At 44.2% G+C, this 20556-nt stretch overlaps 1 protein-coding gene across 1 annotated transcript in view; it reads left to right on the plus strand.

Moving 5' to 3' along the window:
• The window catches only part of Dock2 (dedicator of cytokinesis 2), a 411802-nt gene that overhangs the window by 323396 nt on the left and 67850 nt on the right, over window positions 1–20556 (plus strand). The window contains exons 28-30 of the mRNA XM_052194849.1: window positions 2729–2827; window positions 5167–5261; window positions 13947–14025. Of these exons, the coding sequence (XP_052050809.1) occupies window positions 2729–2827; window positions 5167–5261; window positions 13947–14025 (273 nt within the window). The remainder of the gene's footprint in view (window positions 1–2728; window positions 2828–5166; window positions 5262–13946; window positions 14026–20556) is intronic.

The following is a 20556-nucleotide window of genomic DNA, read 5'->3' on the forward strand; positions in this document are numbered from 1 at the left end:
GCCAGGAATAAAAAGAAGAGGGTTCTAATTGGCTCAGATTACAGGGGATCCCCCAACTCCCCGAGAATCCTATGATAACACTAAGGCTTTTCTAGGTCGTTGGAGGGGATAGGAGTTTGAACTTTTAATGATATAAAGTTTGAGCAGCAGTCGACCTTAGGTCGATGTTGGTTGCCAGGGCAAAGAGTCGCCCCTACTCCCCACCTCCCTGATTTCTCTAAGCATTTTAGACATGGCAGGTATGAAAGTCTGGTCTCAAACTTGTAAAAAAAAAAGGGGGGGGTGGGGGGAGGGCCAAGACACAATTGCCATTTTGAAGACAATCTTGAAAGGGAGCAGTCATCAGAGCAGCACAATGTGATTCCATTAGTCCTTCATCGCATGAGAAAGCGTGAATTGTCATTCAATTCAAATGACCGAGAAGAGCCTTTGATGAACCTACTGCCTGTCGCTTCATCTACCTCAGGGTGTCTGTCAGTCACATCTGTGTGATCACCTAAGGATCGGATCGATACCAAAGTGAGCTAGACACTGTGGTAGAAAATCAGGACGCTTCCGGTTCGAGATAGAGCAGTCAATTTTTGATTAACAGGCCAATGCAGGTGACTTGTCTAAACTTCCATGACAGTACATGCGAATCCTAGTGAAAGACACCCGACTGGGCTCTTGTGCGTGCTGATCAGGACAAAGAAATTAACAAGCTGGTAAAAAGTGATTTTGATTGATCTGTGAACTCTAGCACACTGACTGACTCCTAATAAAACAATAATGGTTTATTTCGTAAAATGATCAAACTCTCTAAATGAAGAATGGAAAACCCCTCTCTCTTTTTCATTATTTAATGATAGAAAGAAAGAAAGAAAAAAGGCATAGAAGTTCCCTTAAACAAACCCTAAGGGAACACAGCCTGTTCGAGGTAATTCCAAGCAACTTGAGCTCCTCTGAGGTTCGCTCTTTGCATCTCCTGCTCTTCCAATTCAAATCAAGCCACTGGGAATAGCAAGCCTTGCGGATCGAGGCATTCGGGGCAGCCTGCAGTTCTGACAATGGTGGATTTCCACCACACACACCCACACAAGCTCACAGTCTCAGCACTCATTTAAGCCAAAGATTTAAAGAAGACTGTTGTCCGACAGACCACAGCGTTTTTTTTCCCTACAAGATCATCGATTAAAAAAAAAAAAGACCCCCCAAAAAAATCAAACCTTCCCATATCTCTTACCTCCAAGCAGTGGAATTACCTGCAGAGGATGCCGCCCCCTTCCTTGTACAACGAGCCAGCCTTTGACCAGAAGCAAGATAACTCCAAACGAAGGAAAAATAAGCCCTTTATATTGTAATTTTCACTGTTTATATGCAAGAAGTGTAGTGGGTCTGCTCACGTAGGAATAAATAAAAAGCCGAACAAACTGCACAGCGGCTTCCATGTGAAAAGAAAAGCCCTCTAGTGGCCACAGGATGAATTCTTTAAGGAAGGGAGAGGAGATGAGCCGGAGGGAGCCGCCGAGGAAGCACAGGTACACACACACACACACACACACACACACACACACACAGATAAACACAGAGACAGCCACAGACACACATACTCACTCAGGTATCACACACCTTTATTTTTCAAACATGAAACTTCCAACCCTATCTTCAGTAGTGGGAGTCCCTGAACACTCCCTATATCCCACCACTATCTTGGAAACCTTCAAAACAGTCTATCCTGGGCTGGACCACAGTGAGGCCTCCTCTGGCCAAGACAGTAGCCCCTCGAGAATCTTACAGGAAACAGTTGAGAATATCATCTCAGCCCTGCTTGATAAGTGGTCAGGGCTTTCTTTACCAGCTTCAGGAGTATTTCTCCTCAAGTGTGCTTGCATACCCCATATACATCTGCATGGCCCAGCACAGACACTTAACACCCTGGGAGGGAGAACACAGGAGAGTCTGAGTGTTGTCTCAGGGCCACACCCGGCTTATATTTAACTCATGCTTCTCCACTTCCAGGGTTTCTTCAAGACCCACATCCTGCTCAGGTCTCTACCTTGATTTCCCTCTTGTCTGACTCCTTTCCTCATGGACATTAATCATGCTTTCCCAATGAAATAATAAACTCACGAAGAGCAAAGGTTGTCTCTCCGCATCTCCTTTATCTTCTTTCTCCCTAACAAATGCCAATCCTGGTAGGTGTTAGGTTCTCTCATGGCTGATTGATTCATGGTGATCCAGTAACTGATCTCTCCACAGAGACTTGCAATGCACTTAACGGTGCTGTTGGAGCCGTTGATCTTTCCAGGAATTCCTCTGGGAGTGGATATGGGCACAGATAAGACTTTGGGGATTCACACAGACAAAATTATTTACCAGAAAATGAAACTGACTGCCCCTGAGGATCTTGGCTGGCATAGGCTGAGTCTCCCAACATCCGCAGAGTGCTGTTTCCAAGGTGCAAACAGCACAGAGGTGGGGTGAGGTGGTGGGTCTGCTTAGTTTTGTATCTGGGGCTCTTAGCACAGCTACGGGCACATAATGAGTGTTTAATGAATGCTTTTTAAATGAATTAGTGCTAAGGACATTTCCTCTTAGGAAGTTGTTTTCCATGCCAGTAAGAGGAGTTGTTTCACTGCTGGGTGGCCCTTTATCAGTGCCTGGGGTGGCTGTATGTTTTCAAGTTTGATGTCAAGGAGACAAAAAGGACAAATTTCAGTGCCATTATATTTTTCATTTTGTTTTGTAGAGTCACTGTGTGGCATGTATGACAGCCATCTTAGACCAGATGGGCGACCAACACTATTCCTTTTATATTGAGACCTTCCAGACCAGCTCAGACCTTGTGGTAAGTCTGCAAGATATGGCAGGGGATCGGGGGAGGCAAGAACTGGAGAAGAGAGGCATGGCATACCAAGTTCCTCTTCTCATGAGTTGGGGGCAGGAAGGTCTCAAGTGTGTGTGTGTGCAGATTATGATGTATGTGTCTGTTCCATTTCTTGTATAACTCAATTCTAGAATATATCTCCAGCCCATTACAGTTGCAGGCTATGGCTCCCACATCTACATTCCCATCAGCAAACAGAAAGAATGCTCCGGCGCTCCAGAGCCTGAGTGTCAGAACCACAATATCTTAGATTGGAGTCCCAGCTAAGCCTCCATGTGGCCACAGGCAAACTAACATCTCTTAAGCCTCAGGTTTTTTGTTTTTCCAATCTGTGAACCAGGGGTGACACTATCTGTGTCATGGGCTTTGAATCCTAAGTGTTAACAGTAAGCACTCAGGAAAGGCAGCTGTCACGATGCTGTAGCAAGGGTACAGAGAGAGCTGGCTCCTGAGCCCAGCTCTCCTCTCAGGACTCATCTGCTGCACCCACCACCATCACCTGGGAGGAGTCACAAGCTTGGCTCTGTGCCCAGAGTCCAGTACATAGTGTGTGCTTCATTCCTTGTGCTAACCTTGCCGGGTAGACATTACCCCATTCTGATGTGGAAGCTTGAACCTTATACCACAAAGGTGATTTTTTTCCTAGAAGCAAAATTTGCTAGAAATAAGCCAACGGCATTTCCAGACTTTCACAATTTAGCTTAAAGTGGAGTTTTTGAAATGATTTTCTGCATAGCCCCCTCACTATCCTACAGTAAACATGCATACACACATCACACCACACACACACAAACACACCACACATATATATACCATGCCATTCACATATGCACACAAATGCACACACACACACATGTACACATACAAACCACACACACTACACAGATACACCATACCATACACACTCACACACACAATTGCATATATATTCACAGTACACTCCACATGTACACACATATTGCACACACTCACACACAATTGCACACACACAGTATATTCACTCACACAAGCAAACACCACACATACCACACATATACACCATACCATACACACACACTCTCACACACAATTGTACACACACTCACAGCACATTCATACACATAACTGCACACACTCACACATACATAATTGCACACATATTCACAGTACACTCACACACACTTATGCACACACATGTATGCACACAGAAGCACATACCACACACACAACACACTCATACAAACACACAATTTTACAGCATACTCACACATAATTGTACACACACTCACATACACCCACACACAATTACAAACACACACACAATTGCACACATACTCATAGCACATTCACACACAATTGCACACATACTTACCATTCACACACACAATTGCACACACACAATTGTACACATATAGCACACTCACATACAATTGCACACGCAGCATACTCACACGCAAACAGGCACATTCATATATACACACAAACACACATCAAACACAGCTAATCTATCTTTATCTGTTTCATACATTGGGTTTTAGGTGAGATTTTCTCTGAGCAGAGGCTGCAGTGAACATGACTTGACAAGTGCTGCTCAGGGAAAGATCTGCAGGTGGGTGGGTTCACTCTGGGTTTGAAGCTTTACCTAAATCACCTGGGGGATTCGACTTCATTACCTGCAGCTCAATATGCTCTTGGTGCCAGTGGTTCTTGACTTTGCTATCTGGATCTGTGCTGAATTTATTTTCTCTAAAGATAAAGATGAAGGTTAGCCTACTGCAGAATTTGCTGGAGAATGTTTAAATCCACTTTGAACCTCTTTAAAAGAGAGGAAGACCCTTGTTACCTGCCTTTCTTATGAGTTTATATGCACATGTCACATTTGGATTAGCTGTGCCTATGCATAGCTAATTAAATGTTCATTTAATTAATAGTGTATTTGTTCAATGACCTGAGACCATTCTATATAGTGTGGATTATTTACCTCTCAAATACATATTTGGAAAGATGATTATGAAATCACCAGCAAGTACATTTACTTCTTTATTCTTAACGACAGAACCAATAGTGATTTATTTACATCTTTAGCCACTGTTCATATTCCTCTTGTACCTGTGAGGCAGAATCTTGGTAGCTGACTTATAAATTTCCATTTCTCACCCGTTCTTTTGACTTTGAATTCCTTAGCAAAAACCCGGCCTCTTTCCCAATCCTAACCCTCTAAAGGAAAATGAAGATATTCCTTCACCACCACCAATATCTTATCGACATGTGAAATCGGGCCCTGTGACTTGTGGTGACAGGTGTGTTTGGCACTTTTATAGGACTTCTTGATGGAAACATTCATCATGTTCAAGGACCTCATTGGGAAGAATGTGTATCCTGGGGACTGGATGGCCATGAGCATGGTCCAGAACAGGTAAGCTGCCCAGAGCTTCCAGAATACTGCCTCATGTGCTCACCATTTATTTAAAAGAACACTAGCTATAGAAGGAAGAGAAGAGATAAAAATGTTAACAGGCCCTTCCTTTCTATGCACAAACACAAGGAAGAAAGAGTTCACCGGTCTTGAAGCTACTCTAAATAGCCCTGTACCTTCTCTGGCTTTCAAGTTACAGTTAAAAATGTGACACTCTGTCTATGATAGGAGAGTTTAGGCAAGAGTTATACAGTTATATTGTTCTAAAGTTCATTTAGGATAATAAAATGTTTTCTGTGTCCAAAGCACTGGGTTAAATCTTTAAAGGTTTCAACATTACAGGACAGGGACAGGGACGGGGATGGGGGCTTTAAATATGCAAATATGATTTTCTATGCTGAAGGAATAAGGGGGGCATTTTACAGATGAATCTGCCTTTGGGACAGTGTAGGGTATAACTTATACATTTTTTGTTTATTAATGTAATCCCTCATCATGTCTCACAGAATATCAATGTAACCCAAGGATAATTCAGACCCTACATGAGCAATCACAACCTGAGATAAATACTTACAAATGATTTCAACCTTCACGACTGTGTCTCTAATACCATCCGGGCAAGGAACACACAAGTGTCATGACTCAGCCATTCTAATAATGACCACTCCCCTGTCCCCCGCTGTCTTTTGCATGCTGTCATTGCTCTGAACTGTCTCTGGATCCTGTCCTCTTGTCCTGCCCATGTCCTCTCTTGAGCAAGGCCTACTCAATCCCTCCCACCCTTTCTTTTCCTCTTTCCTATGCCTACTTATATTTATTTCAGGTCTGTACCATAGAAAGCCCTTCATCTCAACTCGGTTTCTAGTTTTATCTCCCTGCACCTACCACCTCTGTTCTTCATTACACAGGCCAAGTATTGGCTGACAAAGACAGAAATGTCCCCAGAGAGTGGCAGAGAAGAAAAACCAGAATATTCTTGAGTGAAAGGACTGGAGAAAAGACTATGCACATTTACATATTAATGATTTTGTCATTGCATAAGGTCTGAGATCTGTCTCTTGCATGCTAAGAGCTAATTGCAATACTTGCTGATCTCTGGAAAATTATTCTTCCAGTCCCTGGATACCCAAGTGCCCACTATGTGATAGACACCTGGCTACTGTACTCTTAGACTAACTTTAGGACTGCAGGAGGGGAGGAGGAATTGGTCAAAGTAGAAGGAGCCATCTGTCTGAACATCTCTGCTTATTATAGAAAGAGGGAGCTCTTCCCAGCAACACAGTATCAGGGAGCATCCTACCCTAGCCTAGGCTCACTCTGCTTGGCTCACATCTCACATGCTGAAGACTGGCTCTGGAATAACTAACATGCTGATGATAATTCTCCCAGGCTCACTGTGGGTCAGAAGTAGACTCTTGACTGGCCTTGTGTCCTGCCAACTTTCTGAGCACGAACCCTGTGGAGGAGCATAGATGGTCATACTTGGAAGGGCCCTATGCTTGGTTTAATGCTCATGTGCCCCCATCTGTTGACTCATAATAATTTTCAGACAACGGGATTTCTGTTTTCAGTTTGTTCTGTCTTCATAAGTTGTCTAGCTGCTCAGATGTCAATGGTCAGCCATCTTGGATTGAGGCAGAAGCTATCTGCCACTCTGAACATGGTCCTTCACTGTGTGCCAGAAGATAAACGGTCAGTCTGTCAAGTTAAATGAAGCATCCAGGGGATAGTACAGGGTCATTTGCATTTGGGATATAGCCATCTTCTCCTATTGTCTACTTCTCTACATGTGTCATACAAAAACTTAGAGGTCTTGTTTCATGTTCAGATGTCTCCAGGTATTCAGGTGAAGATAGAAGAAATTGTCTCTGTCTTGTCTCTGCCGGCTTCATTCTCAAACAGACATTCCCTTAAGAGGGATGAAAGTACACATCCCTTACGAGGGATGAAAGTACAGGTTACAAGCATATCTATTTAATTTGATTATGCATACGGGTATTGGTCTGTGTGTTTGCTGGTGAGCTACTCCAGGGCTTGATGCCTGTGGAAACCAGAAGGGGTCATCAGATCCAGGGACCATTGTGAGCTGCTATGTGGGATCTGAGAGAAGAAGCAGAGTACTCTGGAAGAGCAGCTAATACTCTGAAGTGCTGAGGCATCTCTATAGCCCTCAAAAATGTATTTTATTGAAAGAAAGAGGAGAAAGAAAAACCTTCCAGAAAAACCTGCCGAGAGAATTTTTTTTTTTCCAGTCAGTGCAGTGTAATTCCCAAGGCTAATCTTCAAAGTCTGGTTTGGGCTACATGTTCATCCATAAACCTCTGGTGGCAGAAAAAAATGAAAGGCATTTTTAAGTCAGGCTTTGATCTTATGATCTGCCTTCTGAACCAGAGGTAGTATGGTCAATTCTACTCAAACAACAGGAATCCAAGAAAGTAATGGAGAAGGTAGTTCTCCAAAGAAAAACCCAGAGTTGCTGTTAAGTAAGAAGACTAGATTACTGGAAGAAAAGGGAACAGATGACATGAGCTAATACAAAACCAGGATTGGGGTTTGTCAAGCACGTTTCCCCTTTTGGAGCTGTGTACCAGGAATTTTGGGAGAAGTCCTTAGTGATCTGGGTGAGGAGGTATTGGCGCAGGCTCCAGAGATGTTGCCCGTTTGTAGTCCCATTCCAATTGCTGCGATAAAATACCTTGGAAAATAAAAAAGCAACTTTAATTGAGAAATGGTTTTTATTAGGCTTAAAATTCCAGGTTCCAGTCTGTTATTCTAGGGAAGGCAAGGCAGGAATTCAAAGCAGCTTGCTATATGCAGTCAACAGCAGATAGGGGATGACTGTGTGATTGCCAGTGCCTAGTCACCCTTCCCCCACTCCCATACAGTCTCATACGAAGCCTAGGGAATGGTGCCACTCATGTTCAGGGTGCCTAGTCTTTCTACCTCAATGAACCCAATTAGGAAAGTTCCTCAGAAATCTGCCCACAAGGCAACCTGATCTAGACAACCCCCTGCCTGAGACTCTCTTCCCACACAATTCTCTATCATGTCAAGTTCACAAGTAAAATGATTCTTCTGTCTCTATACCTAGAAAAATGGAAGTCAAGGAACCGATGAAAGTAGAATTACCTTCTAAATAAAAGCAGTGACTGCTCTGATCAGTGAAATACGTGTCTTTGCATTTCAGGGTTTTTTGATCTTGGGTTCGAGGGTACAGCATGGAAGACCTTTAGCCCAGGTTGACCTGGAATTCACGATGCAGTTAAAGAGGAAGATTCTGAATCTGTGGTCCTCCTGCCTCAACCTTCCAAGTCCTGGGATTATAGACCTGCACAACCACAGCCCATTGCATACCCTTGCCTTTTCAGAAATTCCTTCAACTGGAGTGTCAGTTTCCCAATATCTGGAGGGAGGATTACCACAGTCCATTTTACAGGATTTGTGTTTCTCATTTCGGATGGAAAGAGCTGTCCCTCAGTACCACACTGATAACAAGTCAGACTTCAGCAAGCAGGGCATTGGTATCAACTAGGTGATACCAACTTGGTCTCGAGCTAGAGAAGTGCCTGCTAACATCACCTCCCCCTAACAATGGCTGTTCTTTTGTCCTTGCAGAATAGCATAGTCTATAGGTTTCCTTTGTAGTCTGGCTGCAAGTATGTCTCCTCCACTCAATGGAGCTCATGAGGGTTTCTCAGGATGTCTATATTTTATGTGTAATTTCATAGCTGACATTTGTCAAGCACCTAGGTTGGTCCACTGTTACAAACGCTTTGCATGTGGTAGCTCCTCTGCCCCTCATGACAACCTTATAAGGTGGAGCCACAACCATTTGCATTTTGCAAATGACACAGCTGACTGACTTACTCATCATTGCAATGTCAGTAAGAAAGAGAAACACCATTCAACCTGTGCCAAGTTCTGAGACCGGGCTGGCTTCTTCACCCTATGTACCAGAGACATTTGTCTGAAGAGCCTTGAACAGGCATCCAGACAGTAGCCCCGGAAGGAAGACAGGCTGCCAAGGTCTTGCAGCTAGTTTGCAGAATATACACAAACAGAACATGTACCATGATTTATAGTGGGACACTTACCTAAAATACCATTTCCTCTTACCCAGAAAGAAACAATCCACACACACTCCCGAGCTTATCTCTAAATCAGCCTGCATTATAACTTATTAACTTTCTTCCCTTTATCTTCCTTGCTCTCTTACTCTCTCTAATCTTTTCTGTATCTTCATCTCTTTCCCTCTATTATCTATGTTACTGTAATTAATCTATTACCACCTCTGATTAATGCATGTATATGTCTATAAGTCATCTGTTACCCATGTTTCTCTTCATCTGTGGAGTGGGTAGAGCCTTCTGGCTTAGAATGTCTCCCCAGCTGGGGGATGTTTACCTATGCAAAGGTGATGGTGCGTCTACTGTAAGAAACACTTTCTGCTAGAATGGTTTTCTTTTTGGTAAGATGCAGCATTCAGCAGGATCTGATTTACATGGCATGTTTAAGTTTTAAATGATAAAATTCTTCATAATGTTGTAAATTAACACAATTATGCTAGGAAACCTCTCTCTCTTCCCTTTTGCATCTGTGCCTCGATCAGGAATTGCAGCACTTCAAGGGGGAGTCAGGGATTTAAGCACATCTCTACGGCTGCTCTTAAAACAGTCAATCAACGTTTATTGAGTGTCTAAGTCTCTAGGGAGCACACAGATCCATTCAAGCCCCAATCCTAGAGCCTTCTTCCTAGTAAGGGAGATAATAAGTTTGACCAGAAATGTGTCTAAGTCCCACGGTGACCCTCATGAGAGCAGAGCTCAGAGATAGCATGAAGATGCTCTAACTAGCAAGGGTTGCATCTCCTTTTGTGTGTGTGTGGGGGGGGGGTCATGTAGCTGACATCCAACATACCGCATCATTTACATTACAATTTGTAACAGTAGACACTGAAATAATTTTGTGAGCAGGGATCACTACAGCATAAGGAACCGTATTAAAGGGTTGCAGCATTAGGCAGGTTGAAAACCACTGTTGTGGCTGATGACTTCCTGAGTTCAAATTCTGCCCCCTTCATTAGTTATTGACTTTGGGTAAGTTACTTAGCTGCTTTGGACTCAGTTTTCCTTACTGTAAAATGGGACTAGCGATAGTCCCCATTTCAGAGGATTTATGTGGCCAAAATGAAAGAATAACTGGTATAAAGTAGTCAGGACAGTGTTGACACATAGAATGAACTTAGGATAGCTATTGGTTTTATCTTCATATTCCTGTCACTGGACATATGTCATGGGGTATGTCTGGAGGACAGAGGACAAAGGGCAACTTGTGGGAAGCAGTTCTCTCCTTCCACCATGTGGGCAAAGCTTGCTCCCACCCTTGGAGGAACCTTATGCACTAAGCCATGGATATATGTGTGGTATGGTATATATAGTATATATGGTTTTATATATATATATGTGTGTGTGTGTGTGTGTGTGTGTGTGTGTGTATGTGTGTGTGTGTATGTGTGTATAGACATATATATATGTATACACCATACACACACACACACATATAATCTAACACACTATGGATAAGAAGGGTTAGGTTGAGATTTGAAAATAAACTTTGTTTTAAACAACTTATGTTCATTGTTGAGAGCAGCAGAAAGTTGAGTGTGTCCTTCCTATCCACTTCAGAACAATTTTTCAAAATAAGAAAACCAAGAAGAAGGGGGAAAAAAGCCTTACACTTCCTATCTTAAACACAACACAGAGTTAAGTGGGGGTTTTAAATTCAGCTTGGGGCTATGAGAGAAGCCAGGAGGAGGTAGCACACCTGCTTCTCACCACCACCAGCACATGGCTGATTAGTTTCCAGTCACCGGCCCAGCCTCTGGGAGCCCCAGACAGGTTTAAACTGACAACCTCAATAATGTCTGTTCTGGAGTTACTGATAGCTTTGTTGCTAGCAAGGGTGTATAAAGCCCTCATTTGGGTATCACATTTCAGCTTCTGAGATGTTTGTACACAACGTGACAGCCACTCAATGTGCCTCCATCTAGAGAATCAGATAACTAATCTTTAAGGAGAAAATATAGATGTTGTTTCAAAGGCATCTTAGCAAATGGCGAAAAGCAAAACCTAAGAATGTCTGCTCTTTGACAGCCCGATGGGGCGGTGGATTTTGTGGGATTTTCCATTCCTACTGCTGTGTGGTCCTGCCTGGTTGGCTAGGTGTTCCTTGCTTTCTATTTGTCTGTTTGTCTATTGGCATCTGGTTTTAAAAGGAGACTTGGGCAGCCCGAAGGATCCACGAGACTCCGATGACCACTGTGAACTGCAGGCTCTGGGTTGGGCAATGAGCTCTGTACTCAGCCAGCCTCACCCCTGCAACGACTCCAGGAACCGGCTCGCCCACTGCTGTGTAGCAGGGAAGAACCTGAGACTTCAAAAGTGTAGTAATGTGACCCAGATCCACAGAGTTGGAAAGTGCCAAAGTCAGAAATAACATTTAGGAGTGTGTGCATGTTCCAAATCCCGTGATCCCAATACTAGAATAAGCTGGGCTCCCCCCAGCTTCTGCCCCCAGCAAATAACATGTAAGTATTTAATGAAGTACTGTTGCAGACCTATTACCAAACAAACAACAATAACAACAACAAAACCCTCTAGTACCTGCCATGCTCATCCCAGCCAAAATACAGCACCAGTGTTTATGCACAGTCCCCATAAGTCCTGAGAGCTTCCTTTTTTCTTTTATGCAATTTCTCTGGCTTCAGGGTGCTCAGTCCAGCTGTAGGAGGGGCATGGGGATGAATGCACTGGTACCTTGGAATAAGTGGTCCAGGAACATATTCTAACCACTGAGGGGCAGTGAGTGTGGTATTAATAGCCCAGCTTATCTGTCTCTAAGGATGAGACACTTCTGGTGTGCAAATGTGTTGTATAAGGTCTCTTAGTGACTCCCAGACATAACGTAGCTCAAATTATTACCCACACTCATCAGCACTTCCTTTATTGGCCTCCTCTGGTACCTCAGGCAGGCTGTATTTCCCAGGACCAGCCACTCAGGGGACACGGTGATATTGATTGCCTGCTGCTCATTAGGAATGGTGGGACCAAGGTGGCAGCATGTTTACCTGGCATGCAGTGGAGTCTAAGTTCAGTCTGCAGCGTTGGAGGAAGGAGGGCAGAATCACAAGCATAGGTGCGCAAAGGAGACTGGGCTGCATCTCAGTTGGAAGACAACGGCAGAACTCCAGAGTAGTGATTATGGCCTTGTCCCCAGCTGTAGCAGTGGCTGGGAGTAAAGTAGGTGGCTCTAGACCTATTCTAAAAGTGATGCTAAGAGGATGTGCTAACAAGCTGAGGGTTGGCTGTGGAACAAAGCCAAAGCCAAGGTTATCAGAGTCGCGTCATTTTTCCTCTTTGGGAGCAAATGCAGGAGCCCCCCTCTTCATTTTTGTGGGGGAAGAATGCCAGGAGAAGTAGGGGTTCGGGCAAGCAAGAATTAGCGTTGGTATGAAGAGCAGAGAATGCAGATCCAAACTGGAGCTCATGGGAGGCCTAGGATGAAGATACAAACGGGAAACCTGACATGACAGTGTCCAGAGGTTGGACAGGACATGCTCAAGTCTGTACCAGGAAAGCATAATTTGACTTAGAAGAACTGGGGCAGGCTATAAAATGAAAACATGTCCCTAAGTGCAAAGGAAGTAACCTGAACTGCGGGGTAAGAGTGAAAAATGGGCATAGGAAGGTCGGGCCAAAGCATGCAGGGCATTGCATGTAAAGAGAGAACTCTACTTGTCCATGGGCAGGGGAGAGCCATGGAGGTCAGGAATGGCGGGGCAGGAGAAGAGGGCTGAGGAAACAGCCAGTGGGGCTCATAGACAAAGACAAAGAGAGCAAAGTGATCAGAGAGACATGGAGGGCACACCTCGACAGCGCGGTACCAAAACGTGAAATGCAGATGATATTTGGTTAGCTCTGGGTCTCAGATGAAGGACTGGAAAGGAGGTGTTTGAAGGATGTGCAAGGGTTATGGAAAATTGATCACAGGAACATTGTCTATTATGGGTTAAAAAAAAAAAAAACCTCAAGAAACCACAAAACGGACCATCAATAAGAAACTGATTAAATAAACTGTGATACGTCTGTAGAGTGGAATGCTCTTTGGTGATTAAAAAAGATGATGTGTAGCTGCACTCATTGGTGTGAAAGGAGTCCACGATTTATTATTGAGTAAAATCAGCAAGCTATGAAACCACATTCACCGTGTAATACCATTTATCAAAATGACACCCTAAAAATGTCATTCATATAGACACTTCTAAGGAGACCTTTGAAGTAATGTTCACCCACATGATGACGGTAGCCTTCTCCAGGAGAGAGGATCCCAGGGAATACTGGCTGTTTTTTGGGGGAGGGGATGTTCTTTCTTTATATCATTTCTGGACAGCATGGACTGTTCAGCCACACGCTGCTAATCATTTGAATGTAAAACAATATAAATTTCTGAAAAGTCAAATAGACGGTTCTTGAATTCTAGCGAGGCAACCTCAGTTCTTACGTTGATCTTCATTAGATTCCATCTAAAGAGCAGCCCACCCTGGGAGACTGTGAGGAAGTGTTAGTCCATCAGGAAGAGAAAAGAGAGGATACTCAGGTGGTCCAGTAACCTTGTTTCCTCTTCCAGGGTCTTCCTGAGAGCTATCAACAAGTTTGCAGAGACCATGAATCAGAAGTTTCTAGAACACACAAGCTTTGAGTTCCAGGTGAGTGTGAGGCACTGGAGCTGCTGAGGGCTAGCCCGGCACATTGGGCTGGTTGCCTCACCCTCCACCATCACCACCAGCAAGCACACAGAGGCTGTAGGTGTCTCTGAAGACATGCGTAAGGCAAGTGGGGAGAGGAAAGAAGACATCCAATCTGAATGGGATGCATACCAGTGCCTAACTGTAGGACAGGTGCTGCTATTGCCTTTCAAAAATGTAACACCTTCCTAGTATTTTGTTCCCTGGTTCCTAGGAGCAGCCAGACACTAAAGTTTATCTCTGTGACTTCCCCAACTTCTCCAAAAGTCATTTTGGCATGTGTGTTCAGCCAAGATTCAGGGCCTTCGAGACATTAGAGCAGGGGTGGGGCTGTGTGATAAGAATGTCCCTGAGGTAGGGAGAATTGATGTCCCTGGTCAGGCCCACAAAGAATATGCTCTTCAAAGCCTGATGGGAAAGTCTGTATTACTGCCCATGGCTGCAGGAGTGAAAGAGAAGAAACCCTATCCCCAGACTGAGATGCCCCCTCCAGGGAAGTCCTCAATCCTTCGAGTCTCTGGTAACAAAGAGTAAGGGAATAGAAGTCACCTAGTGCAGTAGCCCAGGGTCATGCTGTTCCTGCCTGCACATCTGAGACGCTATGTTTCCATCAGCCTGGCCTCTCCAGCTCAGCAGCTTGGGCAAGGATGTCATCCCACCACAGTGACAACTACTGTAAAATGCTAAATGCCCTTCCACCTCAGGAGCCTTTGCCTGCCCAGGAGCATGCTGGGAAAACTTACCAGTCAGCTGCTGTTGGAATAGTTCCTCTTTACAGAGCCTGCCCTGCCTGGCTCCTCTCTGGGATTTGTCCAGTGACCCCATGGTCGCTGGTCACATCTAGGCCTCTTGATGTTTCTTTAGGCACTAGTTGTCATTTGAAATCACCGCTCTTGCTCCACTGATCCCGTCCATGTTTTCTTTCCTTCTGGTAAAACATGATTACACAAGAGTAAAAAGTCTTGTGCTCACAGCCACTCTGTGCCTGGTGCACAATGTCCCATGGCGGAGGTGACACCTGGCCTGAGACCCATGCCGTGCATCTTGCTGAGAAAATGGATTGGAATATCTTTGTTGGCTTTAAAAGATGAACATTTCTCTGAATGAAGTTCTTGATCTCGCCCATGACCTTGCACTCAGATCTGGGAACAGAAGCGACCAATGTTCATGATATCAAGAGTAGTTTGTCATAGTTTATATGCCAGCCCATAAGAAAACGCTGCCACAGACATTCAGCTACCCTGCCAGTTTGATACCACTGCTAGCTAGCTTCTTCTCTGAAGATGCAGAAGTGATTAAGATCCAGAATCCATGCACAGAAAGCCTGACGTCAACACCTACATACCGTTGGGGCTAGAACCTGAGCTGGCTCATACAGGCTTCCACATCAGACCATGACCACACTCTAGATTCAGAGTGTCACTATGGCCTTGGGTAAGGCTTTCTTTCCAGATGACATATCTTTCCCAGGGCAACCAAACATGTCATGCTGACTGTTTAAAACCAAGAGAAAGGTTCCCTTTCACACAGAGATGCCTGCAGTCTCCACTTGTTACAAGCCTGTTCAGAGAAATGGATATGTCCATGGTGTTGGAAGGGACATCTTGGAACAACATACCTGGGAGCCAGAGGGGCAGTGTGTGACCGTCTGGTTTGTCATTTCCCTGATGTCAGCAGTTCCAGCCTTGGGACCTGCTGTGCTGACTGTCACTCTCCTGTGGTCTTAGAGAGGTACTTTCCCAAGACAAGGGGTCCAGGGACATGGCTCCAGTCCTCTAGGCCATCCTTTTAGATTTCATAAAACTTTCCTGAAAGAAATGTTGTATATGCAACATACCTAGGAAAGGGACAGGACATATGTGCAATGAATTGTGTGGTTTTAGGTAAAGAACTTCACTGTTCTGTGCTTCAGTTTCTTCAATGTTATATGAAGATGCCATTCGTGGCTCTCTCTTTAAGCAGCTATAAGGTTTAGATGAGTTGATTCATGTAGCTTACTTAGAATGGTCCTGGCAACAAAAGAGCAATTTCATAAATGTTACCGTGTTAGCATCGTTTTGATGATGGTGGTGATGATGATGATGATGCTGGCAGTGGTAGTAGTGATGATAATGCTGTTGTGGTGGTGGTGATGCTGCTGTTGGTTGTGGTGATGATACTGTTGGTGGTGGTGATGATACTGTTGGTGGTGGTGATGATGCTGTTGGTGGTGGTAATGATGCTGTTGGTGGTGGTGATGATGCTGTTGGTGGTGGTGATGATGCTGTTGGTGGTGGTAATGATGCTGTTGGTGGTGGTGATGCTGCTGCTGGTGGTGGTGATGATGCTGTTGTGGTGGTGATCATGCTGCTGGTGGTGGTGATGATGCTGTTGGTGATGGTGATGATGCTGCTGGTGGTGGTGATGATGTTGTTGTTGTTGGTGGTGATGATGATGATGGTAGTGGTAGTGGTCGTAATCATGATAATGAGCATAGTGATATTATAAGCATCGGGGCTAGAAACTCAGGTCAGTTCTTAACAGGCAAGGCAGCAGAGAAGCAGCTTTTTGATCCTCACAACATAGCTGGAGGCTGTCACGCCCACAGGATTCTGTAAACTATGGAGAAGAGCTAGGAACACAGAATCAAATAATTCTTTTCTAATGAGGCTTCCACAGATATTTAGTGAAAAGTACCCCAAAACTGGGTCATTTTTCAATCTTCTCTTTGTTCCCTCATCTTTTCCTCCCCGCTTTGAGAATGGATTTGTTCTTTGTACCCTGGTTGGAACACCCTCATCTCCTTCTTGAGGGCTCATGTATTATGCATGTGATACCAGCAGGAGCAGCCTCTATCCTGGTTCCCTCTGTCCTGAGCAGGAACAGGGGAAGGGAGATTAGCCCTAACCTCTCCTCGAAATGGTGGATTTGTGATTCAAAAGGCAAAAAGACAGCAGCTCTCTGGGTGTCACTCCACAGGAGCCAAGGCTTGGGCACTGTAGAAATGGTGATTTCTGCTGGAAGCTAAGATCAGTGGTACCTTCTGGATGCTCTTGGCTGTTGGCAAGGTCACTGTGGACCAGAAGAAGCTATGAGTTCACCTTGTAAGGGACTTGTGATGAGAGTTCAGGCTACTTTACCTCACAGACTTGTGTAATTCCACTACTGAGCATAGATTCAAAAGGAAATTAGGGCCAAGGAGACATGTGCATCCCTGTGTTCACTGCCACGAGCCACTTTGTGTCCACCAATAGGACAATGTGTAAAGGGAATGTCCTATACACAGTGGAATACTGTTCAGCCATAGAAGATAAAAAACCTATCTGAGAACATCATGTTAAGTGAAATAAGCCAGACACAGAAAGACACGCACTTTGTGAGTTCATTACTATGTAGAATCTCTGCAAGCCAATTTTGTGGAAGCAGTAAGTAGAATAACAATTATGAGAGACCAGGGAAGGGTCAGATGGGAGATGCTGTTTAGTACCCACAAAACTATAGCTCTGAAGGAGGGATGCATCTGGTGTCCCTCACAGTAGAAAGTAGTAGCACTCACAACAATGTATATCTTAAAGGGGCCAGAAAAGAGACTTTTACCACAGAGAATTGCTGAGTGTTTAGGGGGTGGATATATTAATTATCGCAGGGATACACATATATCTAAACATCCCATTGGAACCTGTGAATTTATACCATGATGATGTGCTAGTTCAATTCAATGGTTTGTAAAGCAACAGAGCTCAGGAGTTAGGTCAACTTGGTTCCCAATTCACCAGGGGGACAAAGTAGTTCCATTTCCCATGGTCCGCCAATTTTTTGATGTCTAAATGTGGATAGAAATACAAATTTTGCCTCTTCTCAGAGGGATATGATTTTTTTAATTAGTTTTAAAATCATGTATATGTATGTGTCTATGTATGTATCTGTGTGTGTGGTACCTATAGACTCCAGAAAAGGGCATCAGATCCTCTGTAGCTGTAGTTACAGCCACTTGTATGTGTCATATGGATGCTGGGAACTGAACCCAGATCCTCTGCAAGAGCAGCCCATGCCCTTAACTGCTGAGACATCATCCCAGCTTTCTGGGGTTGGGGGGATTCATAGGAATACACATAAAGTGTGGCCATTCACTGTGAGCTCATTCCACAAATACAGCTGTGACACAGCTGGGTCAGACTTGCAGCTGAACAGCATATAGATCAAGGTGATCAAGAAAATGAAGTCTTTGCCTCTATGAACTTTACATTTAGTAGGGAAGATAGAAGGTAAATTCCTTAGTTTAAAATATGTCATGAGTGCTGGGGACCAGGTGTAATGAGGACGGATGCCAGCAGAACTGCTTTAGTGTGCAGTACTGGGTCGGACTTTTGTAGGAACTGATGTCTAAACCTGTATTGCAAGAGTCCATGGGAGTTTGCTGGGCAGGATTTCCTCATTTAATCCTTATAACTACACCCTTTGGGGCCCATTATCCTCATTTTCCAGGTGAAAGAACCGAGACTCAGACAGGTAGGATAGCATGCTCCTGACAGGGGAGATGGTAATTAGATTGTAACCCTGGAAAGCATCCTGACAGCTTCCCCAATTTAAAAACAAAAAAACCCAACCAATCCACCAACCAAACAAACAAATGGCAAATGGCTGTACCTGTCTGTGTCCTGTGGCTCTGTGGTTCCAGCCATAGAAATGTACATCATGGATAGAGGTTCTTGTGCAGAAAGTGGTCAAGAGAGGGAGGAAGACAGTACAGCTGCCGGAGAGGAGAGGGACCAAGCTCTATGTCAACAAATAGGTTAAACACCTGTAATATGTCTATAAATGGGTAAAGCTGAGGTAACCCTGACATCAGAATAAGGTCAGGTTCATCAATAAAAGAGAGCAAAACAGATCTGTGTCGCTCCTGCGGAGTCACAGTATAGATGGGTAAAGAGAAAAGCAGAGAAGAGCAGACTGGCTTTGTTGTTGTTGTTGTTGTTGATGATGATGATGAAGATACTTTCTTTTATATTATTTATTTATTCATTCATTCGTTTTACATCTAGATAGCACCACTGGCTTTCACAGTCAGCAGCAGAGAACAAGCAAACGGGTAGAGGGGATGTTCCAACCCTACCCCCTCACTCTGAGTGGTTTTGTGTACACTGGTCTCTAGGTCTCCCGTTCCAACCCAGAAGGTGTGATTCTACACATCTGGGCAAGCCAGAAAATTGGTACTTGTAGCACATTTCCAAGGGCTGCTGCTGCTGGTCCCAGATCCAGGATTTAAGGCCTTCGAACAGAGGTGGAGGCAAGTGCAAAGACCTTTAAGATGCAATGGATTTGTACCAATTTGCAACCCCACCAGCAGTGGAGGAGTGTTCCTCTTTCTCCGCACCCTCTCCAACACCTGCTGTCTCCTGAATTTTTAATCTTAGCCATTCTGACTGGTGTAAGATGAAATCTTAGGGTTGTTTTGATTTGCATTTCCCTAATGACTAATGAAGTTGAGCATTTTTTAAGATGCTTCTCCGCCATCCGAAGTTCTTCAGGTGAGAATTCTTTGTTTAACTCTGTACCCCATTTTTTAATAGGGTTGTTCGGTTTTCTGGAGTCTAACTTCTTGAGTTCTTTATATATATTGGATATTAGCCCTCTATCTGATGTAGGATTGGTGAAGATCTTTTCCCAATTTGTTGGTTGCCGATCTGTCCTCTTGATGAGGATTCCCCACCATGTAATAAGGATACATGCTCTACTATGTTCATAGCAGCCCTATTTATAATTGCCAGATGCTGGAAAGAACCCAGGTATCCCTCAACAGAAGAGTGGATACAAAAAATGTGGTATATCTACACAATGGAGTACTATTCAGCCATTAGAAACAATGAATTCATGAAATTCTTAGGCAAATGGATGGACCTAGAGAACATCATACTAAGTGAGGTAACCCAGACTCAAAAGGTGAGTCATGGTATGCACTCACTAATAAGTGGTTATTAACCTAGAAAACTGGAATACCCAAAACATAATCCACACATCAAATGGGATACAAGAAGAAAGCAGGAGTGGTCCCTGGTTCTGGAAAGACTCAGTGAAACAGTATTTGGCAAAACCAGAACGGGGAACTGGGAAGGGGTGGGAGGGAGGACAGGGGAAGAGAAGGGGGCTTACGGGACTTTCGGGGAGGGGGGGCGCTAGAAAAGGGGAAATCATTTGAAATGTAAATAAATTATATCGAATAAAAAAAAAAAGAAAAAAAAAGATGCAATGGATTGTGGGCTGGCTCCTGCTGAGGTGTCAGGTGGATCAGAGAGGGTGCCCCGTGAAGCTCTGACTTCCTGAGCAGTCTGTCTTATCTTCCACACACCTATATTTTCAGGGCAGGAGCTGGCTCACCAGAGATCCCAGCTGGGCTGAGTCATTTGTCTTTCCTCAAAGCAAAACAACAGAAATGCCACAGCCACAAGAATCTAGCTCTAAAATTCTCCTTGACCAGTCCCGTGGTCAGAGGAGGAGGCACTGCCAGGGCCTGGA

The sequence above is a fragment of the Apodemus sylvaticus genome, chromosome 10, assembly GCF_947179515.1.
Source record: "Apodemus sylvaticus chromosome 10, mApoSyl1.1, whole genome shotgun sequence".
Classification (NCBI taxonomy): domain Eukaryota; kingdom Metazoa; phylum Chordata; class Mammalia; order Rodentia; family Muridae; genus Apodemus; species Apodemus sylvaticus.